We start from the raw sequence: 17,732 nt of genomic DNA, 5'->3' as shown, positions 1-17,732 counted from the left end.
CATAGAGACTGATCATGCCTCCATTTTCTTCTGTGGGTTGAACCCAACAGCACGGCAGAGTAACCGTACTGTTCGCCCTCCCCGTTAGAGGACAGAGAGAGACCTGTCTGATGACACTCTAGAAAAACCTAAATTAAGATGTCTGCCTCCTGCAGACACTAAGCTAAAAACTGTTTAACATGGTGCCTGCAGAAGGGGTATAGCTAGTAGGAGGAGTTAACACTTTCTGCTTAGTGTCGCCTCCCAGTGGCTGTAGCTATACCCACGGTCTTCACTGTGCCCCCCAATGATATGGATGAGAAAACGTTTTAAGTAAAATATATTTGACATAATGTTGACTTACATAAGTATTCATTTTATAAAACTTGAAATGCGTGTCACAACAATTCAGGAGGTGAAATATTACTAGAATCACCATTACATATTGTAAAAGAGAACAGTGTAAAAAATAATAAATAAAATGGTATATTGTAATGCGTAATTTTTACCCTGTCTGAGAAAATAAACTTAGATTGCTATACAGCTTTAGTGGCACCCTTCCTTTTTTCCTTAGGCCCAATGTCTACGGGCGAGTGTCCCACACGCATGATCTGTGCACATAGGGAATCATTGGACACCCGCAGGTAATTAAATAAAATACCTGCGGATGTCATTTTTTGTGCGGGTTTCCCACAAGGACAGCTCCCGCGGCTTTCATTGAAGCCTAAGGAAGCCGTCTGGTCCTGCGGCACAGATACAGCAGTTGTCACTGCATCCGTGCTGCGAGAAAGTAGGAGTTCAAAAAAATTAAAAATGTGCGCGGCTTGCTGCCGGCCGTCCGAGCACTTCCACCGGGCCGAAGAAAGAGGATCCAGCCGCAACGGAGGGGGAGATCTGCAGTGTCCGGACAGGTGAGCATAATCTGATTTCTTGGCCTCCTGTCTGCAGGGCAGGAGGGACCCGCTGCGGGATTCTGCACGGGAAATCCGTGCAGGCCCGAATTTCCCTGTGGACATGAGGCCTGAGTTTTCTGAGCACAGAGATTTTTTCTAGTAACTTTTTGCACGTATTCTCTTTATGTAAATGTGCCCATGACAATTATGTGGGCATATTCATCTCTTTTGGATACGGAATCAGGAATTATCACAGCAATACTTAGCAAACCGGGACTCCTAGCTACCAGGGGGTTGTTTCCCATCCAGGAATCCCGCTGGGCATCTGGTAAGTCTGATTCTTTTCTACTATTCTCTCATGCACATTAATTGTATGCATTAATATACAAGGCACTGTCCAACTTTGCTACATTACATATTCTTGTGAAAAAAAAATCACATTGACCAGTGTTTTAGGCCTGTTTTTCAAAATTATATGTATTATTTATTACACTTTTAGGGCTTATTCAGACGACCGTATATCGGCCGGGTATTCACGTCGGCTGATATGCGGCGTCCCTCTCTGCAGGGGGAGCAGTGCACTGAGCTTCCGCCCCTCAGCACTATTTGCAATGAGAGGAGGTGGGGTGGGGGCAGAGCTAAGTTCCGGGGGTGGGGTGGGGGAGCTCCTCCCCTGCCCCACCCCTCCCATTGCAAATAGTGCCGAGGAGCTGAGAGGGGGCGGAAGCTCAGTGCACTGCTCCTGGCTCTTCCAGCCTCCTCTCCCTGTACAGAGGGATGCCGTATATCGGCCGGTGTGAATACCCGGCCGATATACGGTAGTCTGAATAAGCCCTTATATGCACTCTTTCTTACGGATTTGTATAAGAGGTGTTGGAATTTTTGTATATACATTTTTAGTCTACGAATAGATTCCACAATATATTTTCTCTATGAACTAGGAGCTTCAGCTGTGAATATATATTTTATTTTAAGTTTTCTTCTGACTGGCTGCCGTGGGTTTTCCCCTTGATCATATGGGCATTACAAGGGCCCTATTTACATCATTGTTTTTTAGATGTTTTCTGTCTCTTGTGTTCTAATATTAAATAAAATTCATATATATTTTTTATTTCGGGTGTGCGCGTAGTATTTTGTGTTGCTCTGTTCCCCTTTCTGTTTCATTGGCAAAATAGCAGCATCACCCACAATAATAATTTTTTTGGACTCAGTTTCAAACATAGAGTTTTCCAATTTCACGCAGATGTTGACCGTGGGCTGCATTCCCACGAACGTATATCGGCTCGGTTTTCACGCTGAGCCGATATACGTCGTCCTCATCTGCAGGGGGGGGGATGGAAGAGCCAGGAGCAGGAACTGAGCTCCCGCCCCCTCTCTGCCTCCTCTCCGCCCCTCTGCGCTATTTGCAATGGGGAGAGGTGAGAATGGGGCGGGGCTAATTCGCGGGACTTAGTCCCACCCCATCTCGCCTCCTTTCATTACAAATAGTGCAGAGGGGCGGAAAGGGGGCAGAGAGGGGGTGGGAGCTCAGTTCCTGCTCCTGGCTCTTCCATCCCCCCCCCCCCCCCCGGCAGACTAGGACAACGTATATCGGCTCGGCGTGAAAACCGAGCCGATATACGTTCGTGGGAATGCACCCTTAGTCAAGTTTTTAACCTAAGACTCTAGGACTGCAAAGCAATGGTAATAACCACTGTGCTACATCCATTGAAGGCCCATCACCACATTTCGGAGCCTATTGACAGTATTCAATACTGGTTGTTATGAAAATTCTGTTCAAACTAATATAGACCGGACCAAACTTTCAAGCAAAATTTGGCAAAAGTGAACTTTTCAAAAGTTTGCTCATTCCTAGTTACAGCATTTCTTTTCCGTAGGTGTTCACTAAAACAGTCTTTATAGTAATTTGCATAAAACTGGAAAACCCCTTTAACTATATCCACATAGACTACTGTGATCACAGATACTATTTACAGAAATGCTAGCGGAGATTCTGCACTTATTTGCCCTTAGTGTATCAGAAAGTGTCTTCCCTGGAATAGAGAAATGTGAATCTAGATCTATAGATTTATGTAAGAACATTTTAACGTTAGTATGTATAAGTTCATGTAAGTCTAAGTAACAGATGAAAGAACCTGGCTGCGTCTATACATGTCTCTAGCAGCTCCTCCCATTCATCCCCTGGGCATAAAGCACAAAAGCATGGCTCACATCCAAACAGATGAAGGGGTTACAAGTGATTATCAAGCACTATTACTAATTAAATTATTTTATACCAACTTGCTAAGAAATGTCTCATTAGCATAGATGTGCAGGTAAAAATCCTTTAATCTTCCATGATATTAAACTAATTGTACAAAAAAAGCTTCAGAAGATGAATTGAAATCAATTCTGCCATTGTTAATGAGGGAAACTATTATAACTGAATTTACTGCCAACATTGATAATTTATAACTAATTTAGTAATTTTTCAAAATGATTTAGAAATTTTTCATGGTAACGTTTCCTAATTCTGATGATACGATAATTGCACATCTGCTCATGTTTCCTAGAACTCCCTTCTCAGCAGATGCTGTCTGTAGTGAAAAGCATGGTTATAATATAATTGTATATAAAAAAAAACAAAACACATGGTTAGGCCCCCTTCACACGGGCATATTTGCACATGCACTATATAGAGAATCAAACCCATTGATTTCATTGGGTTGATTTACATATGCAAATTTTCCTGCACATTTTGGTCACGCAAAATAAAAGCAGCATGTTCTATTTTTCTGTGCATTTGCACACCCGAGATCCCCATAGAAGTCAATGGGCATGCACAAATGCACACTCAAAATGCAAAGAGATGCGTAAAACACTGTGTAATTGCACAGGAAAAAGAACACATCTGAAACATTAGACGAAATAGCCATTTCAATAGGTGCGTATTCTTTTACCGCATGTACATGCACATTGCGTGTGCAAAAAAACCCAGTAAAATACGCTGATGTGCACGCAAAAAAGCATTGACCATATGAATGTGGCTTAAGGGTCTGTTCACGCGCAAGCGTATTTTGGCTCCGTAAATACGCTGCATATTTACAAACTGGAAATCTTTTGCGCCTGGCTATTTTGCCAGCTCCAGCATGTTTCTGTGTGTACTACATATTTGTGCACGCAAAGAAGAACGCACTAAATTGCACTGATTTGTGAGTTTATACATAGCGAACATACAGGTTTCCTGAGTATTTCACGCATATTCATTGAATATAATGCATAATATGCAGCAAAATAGAACATACAGTGTAAAATATAAAAATATGCTCATGTAAATTAACCCATTAGGTTCCATTCATTGTTTATAACGTGCGCGAACATTGCATGCATAATGCGTGTCGCAAATACACTCATGTGAATGAGCCCTAGGCTTGAGAAGTCAGCAAAAAAAATGTTGTGAAAAAAATCTGCAATAGTTAGAGCACGCTCTATATGTGACACATATCTAGAACATGAAATCTCACGTTTTTTATCTGCTGCATATGCCAATGCTTTTATGATTTTGTGAGATAAAATGTATTGTATTCTAGTTCTGGTTTTCAGTACAAATCAGTGCAATTATGGGACTGATCCACTGGTAATCTGCTGCATGGGAATATAGCCTTACCCAAATTTCACAGAAAAAGTAATACAGGTGCATTTCTGCTCTCATATTATAACCACAAATGCCGACCATGGCCTGGCCACCTGAACTAACGGCACTATAAGGACCTTTTATGCTACTAGTTTTGGAAATTGGGCACATGGTTAGCCTGGGATTTGTTGACCTAACACTGCAGATATGGGCCTGTATTGCGTTCCTGTGAAATTGGCTTCAGAGTATGTAAATGCCTATCCATAAGAAAAAAAGAAACACGTTGTTTGTAGATTAGAAATATTTGGACACAATATCATTAAATAATGTCTTATTTTTCAACATAATTGAAATATTTTTATGTCTCCTAAGCTGGAAAAAGGCTTAAGTGGTCACTAATAGAGATGAGCGAGCACGCTCGGTAAAGGCAGATACTCGAGCGAGATCTCTCTCTCTCTTTCCCCCCTGCTCACCCCCGCAGTCCCCCTGCATTTGCTGGGACGAGTATGCAGTTACTCAAGAAGAGCGATGCTCGCTCGAGTATCTGCCTTTACTGAGCATGCTCGCTCATTTCTAGTCACTAACAAGCAACTTAAAACAACTACTACTTTTATGATAGCTAGTGTGACAACTAGCAAAAGTGCGTTTCACTTTATTTACCTAAAATGATTTTTTTTGTGTGTGCTGAAAAAGCAATCTAAAGTGCTGGTCACTAAGAGTCTCCCTTTACCCCAACTTGCTGCCCACTTTTTGTGATGTTATCTCTGTTATTAAAGATGGCATGACAGCAGAGCTGGTAGTGGAGAAGGGGGATGAGTCATCTTGCTCATTGAAGTCTATGAAAGCAGGGGGAAGAAGAAGAGGAAGGACAGAAGCAGAGACACACACATGGCCTACATAGCGATGTTATGTTTTTCTCTAACAGTTAGGGCTCCTTTCCTGGCGAGGTAATCGCATGTTTTCAGTGCGATGCGAAAGTGCGAGCTCTCACAGGAAAGTCCCACACATGTTGTTCTATGACAACTAGAGATGAGCGAACACCAAAATGTTCGGGTGTTCGTTATTCGGAACGAACTTCCCGCGATGCTCGAGGGTTCGTTTTGAACAACGAACCCCATTGAAGTCAATGGGCGACCAGAGCATTTTTGTATTTCGCCGATGCTCGCTAAGGTTTTCATGTGTGAAAATCTGGGCAATTCAACAAAGTGATGGGAACGACACAGCAACGGATAGGGCAGGCGAGGGGCTACATGTTGGGCTGCATCTCAAGTTCACAGGTCCCACTATTAAGCCACAATACCGGCAAGAGTGGGCCCCCCCCCTCCCAACAACTTTTACTTCTGAAAAGCCCTCATTAGCATGGCATACCTTTGCTAAGCACCACACTAGCTACAACAAAGCACAATCACTGCCTGGATGACACTCCACTGCCACTTCTCCTGGGTTACATGCTGCCCAACCGCCCCCCCTCCCCCCCCACAGCGCACACCAAAGTGTCCCTGGGCAGCCTTCAGCTGCCCTCATGCCACACCACGCTCATGTCTATTTAGAATTGCGTCTGCCATGACGAGGGACCGCAGGCACACACTGCAGAGGTTGGCACGGCTAGGCAGCGACCCTCTTTAAAAGTGGCGGAGCGATAGCCCACAATGCTGTACAGAAGCAATGAGAAATAGAATCCTGTGCCACCGCCATCAGGAGCTGCACACGTGGGCATAGCAATGGGGAACCTATGTGCCACACACTATTCATTCTGTCAAGGTGTCTGCATGCCCCAGTCAGACCGGGCTTTTTAATTCATAGACACAGGCAGGTACAACTCCCTATTGTGAAGTCCCTGTCGACCCACAGCATGGGTGGCTCCCTGGAACCCACCGGCGGTACACAGAAATATCCCATTGCATTGCCCAACACAGCTGAGGTAGTAATGTCGTGCTTAATGCAGGTGGGCTTCGGCCCACACTGCATGCCCCAGTCTGACTGGGGTTCTTTATAAGTGTACAGATGTAGTAAAAACTCTGTGTGCACCTACAGCATGGGTGGGTGCCAGGAAGCCACCGGCGGTACATAGAAATATCCCATTGCATTGCCCAACACAGCTGAGGTAGTAATGTTGTGCTTAAAGGAGATGTCCCGCGCCGAAACGGGTTTTTTTTTTTTTTAAACCCCCCCCCCCGTTCGGCGCGAGACAACCCCGATGCAGGGGTTAAAAAAACCACCCGCACAGCGCTTACCTGAATCCCGGCGGTCCGGCGTCTTCATACTCACCTGCTGAAGATGGCCGCCGGGATCCTCTGTCTTCATGGACCGCAGGGCTTCTGTGCGGTCCATTGCCGATTCCAGCCTCCTGATTGGCTGGAATCGGCACGTGACGGGGCGGAGCTACACGGAGCTACACGGAGCCCCATAGAGAAGAGGAGAAGACCCGGACTGCGCAAGCGCGGCTAATTTGGCCATCGGAGGGCGAAAATTAGTCGGCACCATGGAGACGAGGACGCCAGCAACGGAGCAGGTAAGTATAAAACTTTTTATAACTTCTGTATGGCTCATAATTAATGCACAATGTACATTACAAAGTGCATTATTATGGCCATACAGAAGTGTATAGACCCACTTGCTGCCGCGGGACATCTCCTTTAACCCTTTCCAATCCAATTTGTATATGGTTTTCCTAGGGGGCTTACTCTTTTTCTGCTGTTATACAACGGCGCTATATGCTGGCTAAAGCCAGTACTGCATGAGCTGACACGTAGGATAGGCTCCGACAGCAGAGAGGCTGGCAATATACAGTAAGAGAACCCCGACGGACGTCTACCAACAACGGAGCTGTACAGCCTTAAACCCTAATGTCTTCACAGGTCACACAGTGGACTGGAAAGGGTTAATGCAGGTGGGTTTCGGCCCACACTGCATGCCCCAGTCAGACTGGGGTTCTTTACAAGTGGACACATGTAGGTTAAACTCCCTGTGGACCCACTGCCTGGGTGGGTGCCAGGAAGCCACCGGCGGTACATAGAAATATCCCATTGCATTGCCCAACACAGCTGAGGTAGTAATGTCGTGCGTAATACAGGTGGGCTTCGGCCCACACTGCATGGCCCAGTCAGACGGGTTCTTTAGAAGTGTACAGATGTCTTAAAAACTCAGTGTGCACCTACAGCATGGGTGGCTCCCTGGAACCCACCGGCGGTACATAAAAATATCCCATTGCATTGCCCAACACAGCTGAGGTAGTAATGTCGTGCTTAATGCAGGTGGGCTTCGGCCCACACTGCATGGCCCAGTCAGACGGGTTCTTTAGAAGTGTACAGATGTATTAAAAACTCAGTGTGCACCTACAGCATGGGTGGCTCCCTGGAACCCACCGGCGGTACATAAAAATATCCCATTGCATTGCCCAACACAGCTGAGGTAACGTCAGCTGTAATGCAGGTGGGCTAAAAATTAATTTGATTACACTGTAGGCGAGGGCCCACAAAAATTGCTGTATCAACTGTACTAATGTACATCCCAAAAATTGGCCATGGCCAGCCAAGAGGGCAGGTGAAACCCATTAATCGCTTTGGTTAATGTGGCTTAAGTGGTAACTAGGCCTGGAGGCAGCCCAGTGTAACGAAAAATTGGTTCAAGTTAAAGTTCCAATGCTTTTAAGCGCATTGAAACTTATAAAAATTGTTCTGAAAAATTATTTGAGTGAGCCTTGTGGCCCTAAGAAAAATTGCCCGTTCAGCGTGATTACGTGAGGTTTCAGGAGGAGGAGCAGGAGGAGGAGGAGGAATATTAGACACAGATTGATGAAGCAGAAATGTCCCCGTTTTGGATGGTGAGAGAGAACGTAGCTTCCATCCGCGGGTGCAGCCTACGTATTGCTTACGTATCGCTGCTGTCCGCTGGTGGAGAACAGAAGTCTGGGGAAATCCAGCCTTTGTTCATCTTGATGAGTGTTAGCCTGTCGGCACTGTCGGTTGACAAGCGGCTACGCTTATCTGTGATGATTCCCCCAGCCGCACTAAACACCCTCTCCGACAAGACGCTAGCCGCAGGACAAGCAAGCACCTCCAGGGCATACAGCGCTAGTTCAGGCCACATGTCCAGCTTCGACACCCAGTAGTTGTAGGGGGCAGAGGCGTCACCAAGGATGGTCGTGCGATCCGCTACGTACTCCCTCACCATCCTTTTACAGTGCTCCCGCCGACTCAGCCGTGACTGGGGAGCGGTGACACAGTCTTGGTGGGGAGCCATAAAGCTGGCCAGGCCCTTAAAGACTGTTGCACTGCCTGGGATGTACATGCTGCTCGATCTACGCACATCCCCTGCTACCTTGCCCTCGGTACTGCGCCTTCTGCCACTAGCGCTGTCGGCTGGGAATTTTACCATCAGCTTGTCCGCAAGGGTCCTGTGGTATAGCAACACTCTCGAACCCCTTTCCTCTTCGGGAATCAGAGTGGGCAGGTTCTCCTTATACCGTGGATCGAGCAGTGTGTACACCCAGTAATCCGTAGTGGCCAGAATGCGTGCAACGCGAGGGTCACGAGAAAGGCATCCTAACATGAAGTCAGCCATGTGTGCCAGGGTACCTGTACGCAACACATGGCTGTCTTCACTAGGAAGATCACTTTCAGGATCCTCCTCCTCCTCCTCCTCCTCCTCCTCAGGCCATACACGCTGAAAGGATGACAGGCAATCAGCCGGTGTACCGTCAGCAGCGGGCCAAGCTGTCTCTTCCCCCTCCTCCTCATCCTCCTCATGCTCCTCCTCCTCCTCCTGTACGCGCTGAGAAATAGACAGGAGGGTGCCCTGACTATCCAGCGGCATACTGTCTTCCCCCGCCCCCGTTTCCGAGCGCAAAGCAGCTGCCTTTATGGTTTGCAGGGAATTTCTCAAGATGCATAGCAGAGGAATGGTGACGCTAATGATTGTAGCATCGCCGCTCACCACCTGGGTAGACTCCTCAAAATTACCAAGGACATGGCAGATGTCTGCCAACCAGGCCCACTCTTCTGAAAGGAATTGAGGAGGCTGACTCCCACTGCGCCGCCCATGTTGGAGTTGGTATTCGACTATAGCTCTACGTTGTTCATAGAGCCTGGCCAACATGTGGAGCGTAGAGTTCCACCGTGTGGGCACGTCGCACAGCAGTCGGTGCACTGGCAGCTTAAAGTGATGTTGCAGGGTGCGCAGGGTGGCAGCGTCCGTGTGGGACTTGCGGAAATGTGCGCAGAGCCGGCGCGCCTTTACGAGCAGGTCTGACAAGCGTGGGTAGCTTTTCAGAAAGCGCTGAACCACCAAATTAAAGACGTGGGCCAGGCATGGCACGTGCGTGAGGCTGCCGAGCTGCAGAGCCGCCACCAGGTTACGGCCGTTGTCACACACGACCATGCCCGGTTGGAGGCTCAGCGGCGCAAGCCAGCGGTCGGTCTGCTGTGTCAGACCCTGCAGCAGTTCGTGGGCCGTGTGCCTCTTATCGCCTAAGCTGAGTAGTTTCAGCACGGCCTGCTGACGCTTGCCCACCGCTGTGCTGCCACACCGCGCGACACCGACTGCTGGCGACATGCTGCTGCTAACACATCTTGATTGCGAGACAGAGGAGGAGGAGGAGGAGGAGTGTGCTTTAGTGGAGGAAGCATACACCTCCGCAGATACCAGCATACCTAGCTGGGGCCCGCAATTCTGGGGGTGGGTAGGACGTGAGCGGTCCCAGGCTCTGACTCTGTCCCAGCCTCCACTAAATTCACCCAATGTGCCGTCAGGGAGATGTAGTGGCCCTGCCCGCCTGTGCTTGTCCACGTGTCCGTAGTTAAGTGGACCGTGGCAGTAACCGCGTTGGTGAGGGCGCGCACAATGTTGCGGGAGACGTGGTCGTGCAGGGCTGGGACGGCACATCGGGAAAAGTAGTGGCGACTGGGAACTGAGTAGCGCGGGGCCGCCGCCTCCATGATACTTTTGAAGGACTCAGTTTCCACAACCCTATACGGCAACATCTCAAGGCTGATGAATTTTGCTATGCGGACGGTTAACGTTTGAGCGTGCGGGTGAGTGGCGGCGTACTTGCGCTTGCGCTCGAACACTTGCGCAAGCGACGGCTGAACGGTGCGCTGAACTACACTGCTGGATGGGGCCGAGGACAGCGGAGATGAGGGTGTGGGTGCAGGCCATGAGGCGGTAGTGTCTGTGTCCTGAGAGGGGGGTTGCATCTCAGTGGCAGGTTGGGGCACAAGGGGAGAGGCAGGGGTGCAAACCGGAGGCGGTGAACGGCCTTCGTCCCACCTTGTGGGGTGCTTGGCCATCATATGTCATGCGCATGGTGGTGGTGGTGAGGCTGTTGGTGTTGGCTCCCCGGCTGAGCTTTGCGCAACAAAGGTTGCACACCACTGTTCGTCGGTCGTCAGGCGTCTCTGTGAAAAACTGCCAGACCTTAGAGCACCTCGGCCTCTGCAGGGTGGCATGGCGCGAGGGGGCGCTTTGGGAAACACTTGGTGGATTATTCGGTCTGGCCCTGCCTCTACCCCTGGCCACCGCACTGCCTCTTGCAACCTGCCCTGCTGATGCCCTTGACTCCCCCTCTGAAGACCTGTCCTCCTGAGTAAGCGTTGCACACCAGGTGGGGTCAGTCACCTCATCGTCCTGCTGCTCTTCCTCCGAATCCTCTGTGCGCTGCTCCCTCGGACTTACTGCCCTTACTACTACCTCACTGCAAGACAACTGTGTCTGATCGTCATCGTCCTCCTCACCCACAGAAAGTTGTTGAGACAGTTGGCGGAAGTCCCCAGCCTCTTCCCTTCCCCCGGACCCCGGGAACTTTCGAATGGTTGGGCATCAGTGACGATAAACTCCTCTGGTGGGAGAGGAACCGCTGCTGCCCAATCTAAGCAGGGGCCCGAGAACAGTTCCTGGGAGTGTTCCCGCTCCTGAGCAGGTGTTATTGTAGTGGAGTGAGGAGGCTGGGAGGAAGGAGGAGCAGCAGACAGAGGATTCGGATTGGCAGCAGTGGACGGCGCAGAACTGCGGGTAGACGATAGGTTGCTCGAAGCACTTTCTGCCATCCAGGACAGGACCTGCTCACACTGCTCATTTTCTAATAACCGTCTCCCGCGTGGACCCATTAATTGGGCGATGAATGTGGGGACGCCAGAAACGTGCCTCTCTCCTAATCGCGCAGCAGTCGGCTGCGACACACCTGGATCAGGAGCTTGGCCTGTGCCCACACCCTGACTTGGCCCTCCGCGTCCTCGGCCGCGTCCACGTCCTCTAGGCCTACCCCTACCCCTCAGCATGCTGTATTACCAGTGATTTGATTTCACAGGCAGGAAATAAATTGGCGCAAGACTGCAGGCCAAATATAATTTTTGCCCTTTTTGGAAAACGAAAGGCCCCACTGCCTCTAGTGAATGAATTATCTAAGTTTAATAACTGTGCTGTGTCCCTGCTAATGTGTCACAGAACGTGAGGGTAGCAGAGTTATTATAACTCTTGGAGAGCAGGTATTTTTTTCCCAATTAAGGAAAGCAAATGGCGAAGCCAGCAGTAAAGCGTAGCTGGGTGCGTCTGATTTAGCAATGTTGTTCACGCAGCTCACACGTCTCCACCGCCCTTAGGACGGACATAGGCTGGACAAATAGATTTGTTTTCAGTTTTTTTCCACCAAAAGGCCCCACTGCGTATATTCAATGAACATGAGAAGTTTAATAATTGTGCTGTGTCCCTGCTTATGTGTCACAGAACGTGAGGGTAGCAGAGTTATTATAACTCTTGGAGAGCAGGTATTTTTTTCCCAATTAAGGAAAGCAAATGGCGAAGCCAGCAGTAAAGCGTAGCTGGGTGCGTCTGATTTAGCAATGTTGTTCACGCAGCTCACACGTCTCCACCGCCCTTAGGACGGACAGAGGGTGGACAAATAGATTTGTTTTCAGTTTTTTTCCACCAAAAGGCAGCACTGCGTATATTCAATGAACATGAGAAGTTTAATAACTGTGCTGTGTCCCTGCTTATGTGTCACAGAACGTGAGGGTAGCAGAGTTATTATAACTCTTGGAGAGCAGGTATTTTTTTCCCAATTAAGGAAAGCAAATGGCGAAGCCAGCAGTAAAGCGTAGCTGGGTGCGTCTGATTTAGCAATGTTGTTCACGCAGCTCACACGTCTCCACCGCCCTTAGGACGGACAGAGGCTGGACAAATAGATTTGTTTTCAGTTTTTTTCCACCAAAAGGCAGCACTGCGTATATTCAATGAATAACAACTGTGTTGTCGCCCTGCCTATACAATTCTTTCCCTGCAGTATCAATGGAGGGTGCAATGGTCTGCAGAGGCGATTTTGAGAAGCAAAAAAAAATGCAGCACAGCTAACAGCAGCCTGGACAGTACTGCACACGGATAAATATGGCCCTAGAAAGGACCGTTGAGGTTCTTGAAGGCTACACTCACTCCTAACACTCTCCCTGCCTATGCAGCACTTCTGTCCCTAATGCCAGGTGCAACGGTCTGCAGCGGCGATTTTGAGAAAAAAAAATTTGCCACTGCTAACAGCAGCCAACACACAGCTATCAGTGGCCCTAATAAGGACCTTTGGGGGGTCTTGAAGCCTACACTAACTACCAATTCTTTCCCTACAGCAGCTCCGGTACAAACAGCACTGTCCCTCATCTAACTCACACCGCATCTGAGGCGAACCGCGGGAGGGGCCGACTTTTATGTTCGGGTGACACCTGATCTTCCCAGCCACTCACAGCAGGGGGGTGGTATAGGGCTTGAACGTCACAGGGGGAAGTTGTAATGCCTTCCCTGTCTTTCAATTGGCCAGAAAAGCGCGCTAACGTGTCAGGGAAGGAAGTGAAAATAACCAGAACACCACATGGTGTTCGTTACGAATAACGAACATCCCGAACACCCTAATATTCGCACGAATATCAAGCTCGGAAGAACACGTTCGCTCATCTCTAATGACAACCTTTCCACTAGCAATGTTTAAGGGCAAGCTGCAATGCGAGGATTAAAAATCACAGCAGGGGGATTGTTTTAGCGTTTTGCATTTTTCTCTTGCCCATACAGTGCAATGGCAAAACAGATTCTCGCATTGCAATGCAAAAGCTTGCGATTTTGCTGCGTTGCGATGCGATTTTAACATTGCAATTTTCTCGCAGCGATATTGCTGTCGCCAGTGGAAAGGTGCCTTTAGAGAGCAGAATCTACAGTTCTCTGTGCACAGTCTATAGAAGACAGCATAATAGATAAGGCTCCTCACATCTGTTCTGAGAGCACTGATTATCAGATATACAGGCTGCAGAAGGAGAAAAATGCAGGACACAAACCATATAATGGCCAGAAATAGTTTAACTTCTCATGTACACACATGGCAGCTTATTGTGAAACATTATCTGAAATGTTTGATATGCCTTAAGCTTCTACAGAACAATTTATCATAAGATATATTATTTTGCAATTGAATATACATTACTAAAATTGCTATTTACATTTAATAATTACTTCAAAATATATGAACTGTTTTGGTCATTAAAGAGTTACTTCATTCAGAAACATTAATCACTTATACTAGGATACTAAGAATGGAGGACCCTGGTCTCATCTCCACCAACGAAGCAAAGTAAAACTCCATAATCAAACTTTTGTAGATTGCCCAAGTAACTTTGTTATGTACACAGTAGCCTGATATGGTGTTCATGACAGATTTTAGAAATAGATATTTTGGCTGGAAGATGATGGCAACACTGCAACACCCCTGGCTGTATAGGATATATCAGGGAAAATCCTAATTATGTTGTATTGCTATGATACAATGAAAGCATGTCACCTTGGGATCAGATAGTTTTGAGAATTTCACATTCATTATATTTATATTCCATCATGAAAATTAAAGGGAAACTATCACCAGGTTCATACTGCCTAAACCATGGGTAGAATAAACCCAGGACGAGTATATACAGTGTGTCCATGTATGCAAACACTGCAGCATTTCAGAATAAGCATACTTTGAAGTCTGACTTCGAGTCATAGGGCGGACCACTCTAGCCTCTCCCCACCCAGATCATCTGGAATGACAGCCCTTCTCCCTATACATAAGCAGGGAGAGGAGCTGTCACCCTAAATGATGTGGACAGGAAGAGGCTAAGGAAGCCCACCTCCATGACTCGGAGCACCCTTCAAATACAGATTTCAAAGTATGCTTATCTTATGCAAAATTTGCAACAGGGCTCACCCATCTACCAAGTGCCAAAGGGGTCATTATCATTAAACCATCTCAGACACAGACACATCTCAGGTGAGGCTGCTACCTCAGCACTTCGTATAGCTACAGGTTTTCTTACCTTTTGGAAGTGCAGTATCTTGCACTGGATATTTGTCTGTCTGTTAAAAGAGATAGCACAAACTTATTATAGCATCTACAAATTCAGTTTCATAGTCTATGGCCATATCACTTTGTAGCCTATGTCATGTTTTAGAAGAAAAATAATGTACTGCAACAAAATGGATACAACAGTAGAGACAACTCTTATTTGTTTTTTTGACAGAGCTGTTAAATCTATATATATAAAATTGAATGTATGCGTGTCTGTGTGTCTGTCTGTCTGTGTGCGTGTCTGTTTGTCCTTTATGCGCTACTACACCATTCATCCGATCACCATGAAACTTTGGGAAGTTGTTGAGTGCACTCCTGGGAAGATTATAGGCATAGCAAAACTATCCTACGATAAATGGCGCACGTGCGAGCGTCGTCGACAGTTACGCCCCCCCCCCCCCACGTAGATCGTTTGATTTCCATCACTGCCACTAATTCTCTCACTTCGCGATGTCGTAGAAACATGAAATTTGGCACATGCATTGATTATGTCATAAATAGGAAAAGCTAATGAGTCCCAACTCGATTATTCACTTCTAAGCGCAAAAGAATTAGCGTCCAAATTTTACGTACGGAATCCAATTTTCTCACTTCCCAATGTCATAGAAACTTGAAATTTCGCACGAGCCATGATTATGTTATAAATAGGAAAAGGCAATAAGTCCCAACCCGATTATTCAATTCTAAGCGCCAAAGAATTAGCGGCCAAATTTTACGTACGGAATCTAATTTTCTTACTTCCCAATGTCATAGACACTTGAAATTTGGAACGAGCATTGATTATGTCATAATTAGGAAAAGTTAATGGGTCCCAACTCGATTATTTGATTCTAAGCGCAAAATAATTAGCGTCCAAAATTTACGTACGAAATCTAATTTTCTCACTTCCCAATGTCATAGAAACTTGAAATTTGGCACGACCATTGAATAGGTCATAAATAGGAAAAGGTAATGAGTCCCAACCCGATTATTCAATTCTAAGCGCCAAAGAATTAGCGTCCAAATTTTACGTACAGAATCTAATTTTCTCACCTCCCCATGTCATAGAAACTTGAAATTTGGCACGACCATTGATTATGTCATAAATAGGAAAAGATCAAGGGTCCCAACTCGATTATTCAATTCTAAGCGCCAAAGAATTAGCGTCCAAATTTTACGTACGGAATCTAATTTTCTCACTTCCTAATGTCATAGAAACTTGAAATTTGGCATGGAGCATTGATTATGTCATAAATAGGAAAAGCTAATAGGTCCCAACTCGATTATTCAATTCTAAGCGCAAAAGAATTAGCGTCCAAATTTTACGTACGGAATCTAATTTTCTCACTTCCTAATGTCATAGAAACTTGAAATTTGGCATGGAGCATTGATTATGTCATAAATAGGAAAAGCTAATAGGTCCCAACTCGATTATTCAATTCTAAGCGCAAAAGAATTAGCGTCCAAATTTTACGTACGGAATCTAATTTTCTCACTTCCTAATGTCATAGAAACTTGAAATTTGGCATGGAGCATGGATTATGTCATAAATAGGAAAAGTTAATGGGTCTCAACTCGATTATGCAATTCTAAGTGCCAAAGAATTAGCGTCCAAATTTTACGTACGGAATCTAATTCTCTCACTTCCTGATGTCATCTATATATATATATATATATATATATATATATATATATATATATATATAAATGAATGTATGTCTGTCTGTCTGTCCTTTTGGAATTATTACACTAGATATATAAAAACGAATGTATGTATGTATGTCTGTCTTCGCAGCAACGCGCGACGGGTAAGCTAGTCTACATATAAAAAGTATACAGTATTCATAAAGTTGCTATCTGCTTCATGGGGACAGTGAAGTGTTTTTTGCCTTTTGCCTATGTGTACTGCATATATAAGGATCTGTATGCTATTGTCTTCCATAAGAAAAAGTTACATACTGTATACACAGAGGTGTAACTTGAAAATTCAAGGCCCCAATGCAAAATCTGTAACAGGGCCCCCCAACTATAATGCTTTATTCATACTACTAGGCTCTCTATATGGAGAAGAGAGGCCTTATGGGCTCCCTAAGGGTCCTGGGCCCGGGTGCAACCGCATCCCCTGCATCCCCTATAGTTACGCCCCTGTGTATACATTTTTGTACTTCTATGCACTAAAAAGCATTTGGGATTTATGCACTACAAATCTACAATGTGCTTAACATGTCACAGATTTTCAAATCTTTAGCATGCCTAAGGGCTACGTCACATGAGCATTTTTTTGCGTGCAATATGCAGAGAAAAGAACCCATTACTATCAATGGGTTCATACGAATTTCCCGTTTCTGTGCAGGCAAAAAAAATGGGACCTCCTTTTGGAGGTGCACAAATGTGCAATACACAATTCAGTGAAAAAAAGAACAGATCTGGAACTAACTAGACTAATAAGCCATTTAAATCAGGGCGTGGGTGTGTTGCATGCCCATATGAACATGCCCTGCGTGCGCAAAAAAGTTGTGCTGAAGTGTGTGCATTTGTGCATACGTTCATGTGAAGGAGCCCTAAAGAGTAAGTGCAGTTTTTAAAACTTTTGATATGTCAGAGCGACTTATCAAAAGTTTTGATCAGTGGGAGTCCATGTATTCAGAACCCCACTAATCTAACAAATGAAGTAGCTGTAGTATTTACCCACATGCTGTATCTTTTCAGCTATCTTTGCTGCTTGATGGCTCCTCAGCAGCTAAGGACAGTTGCATAGTTGTCTATGGTGCTCGAGTTTGACACATCGCGAATTGGGTTGACAGATTACTGGGAGGGGCTGGTGGGGATCCAACGGTCACATGGTGCACATTGACACCAATGACCAAGTTAGAGATCAATGGAGGACCCTCAAAAACTATTTCAACAACCTAGAATG

General features: G+C 46.2%; 1 protein-coding gene across 3 annotated transcripts in view; it reads right to left on the bottom strand.

The window, feature by feature from the left end:
* EDARADD (EDAR associated via death domain) overlaps window positions 1–17,732 on the bottom strand; it is a 114,506-nt gene that overhangs the window by 33,584 nt on the left and 63,190 nt on the right. For all 3 annotated transcript variants that reach the window (XM_066595846.1, XM_066595845.1, XM_066595848.1), the window contains exon 3: window positions 14,805–14,844. In XM_066595846.1, the coding sequence (XP_066451943.1) occupies window positions 14,805–14,844 (40 nt within the window). The remainder of the gene's footprint in view (window positions 1–14,804; window positions 14,845–17,732) is intronic.

This window comes from Eleutherodactylus coqui, chromosome 3 (genome assembly GCF_035609145.1).
Source record: "Eleutherodactylus coqui strain aEleCoq1 chromosome 3, aEleCoq1.hap1, whole genome shotgun sequence".
In the NCBI taxonomy this organism is placed as follows: Eukaryota; Metazoa; Chordata; class Amphibia; order Anura; family Eleutherodactylidae; genus Eleutherodactylus; species Eleutherodactylus coqui.
Note: the sequence above shows the minus strand (reverse complement) of the source record. Positions and strands in the feature narration are given on the sequence as shown.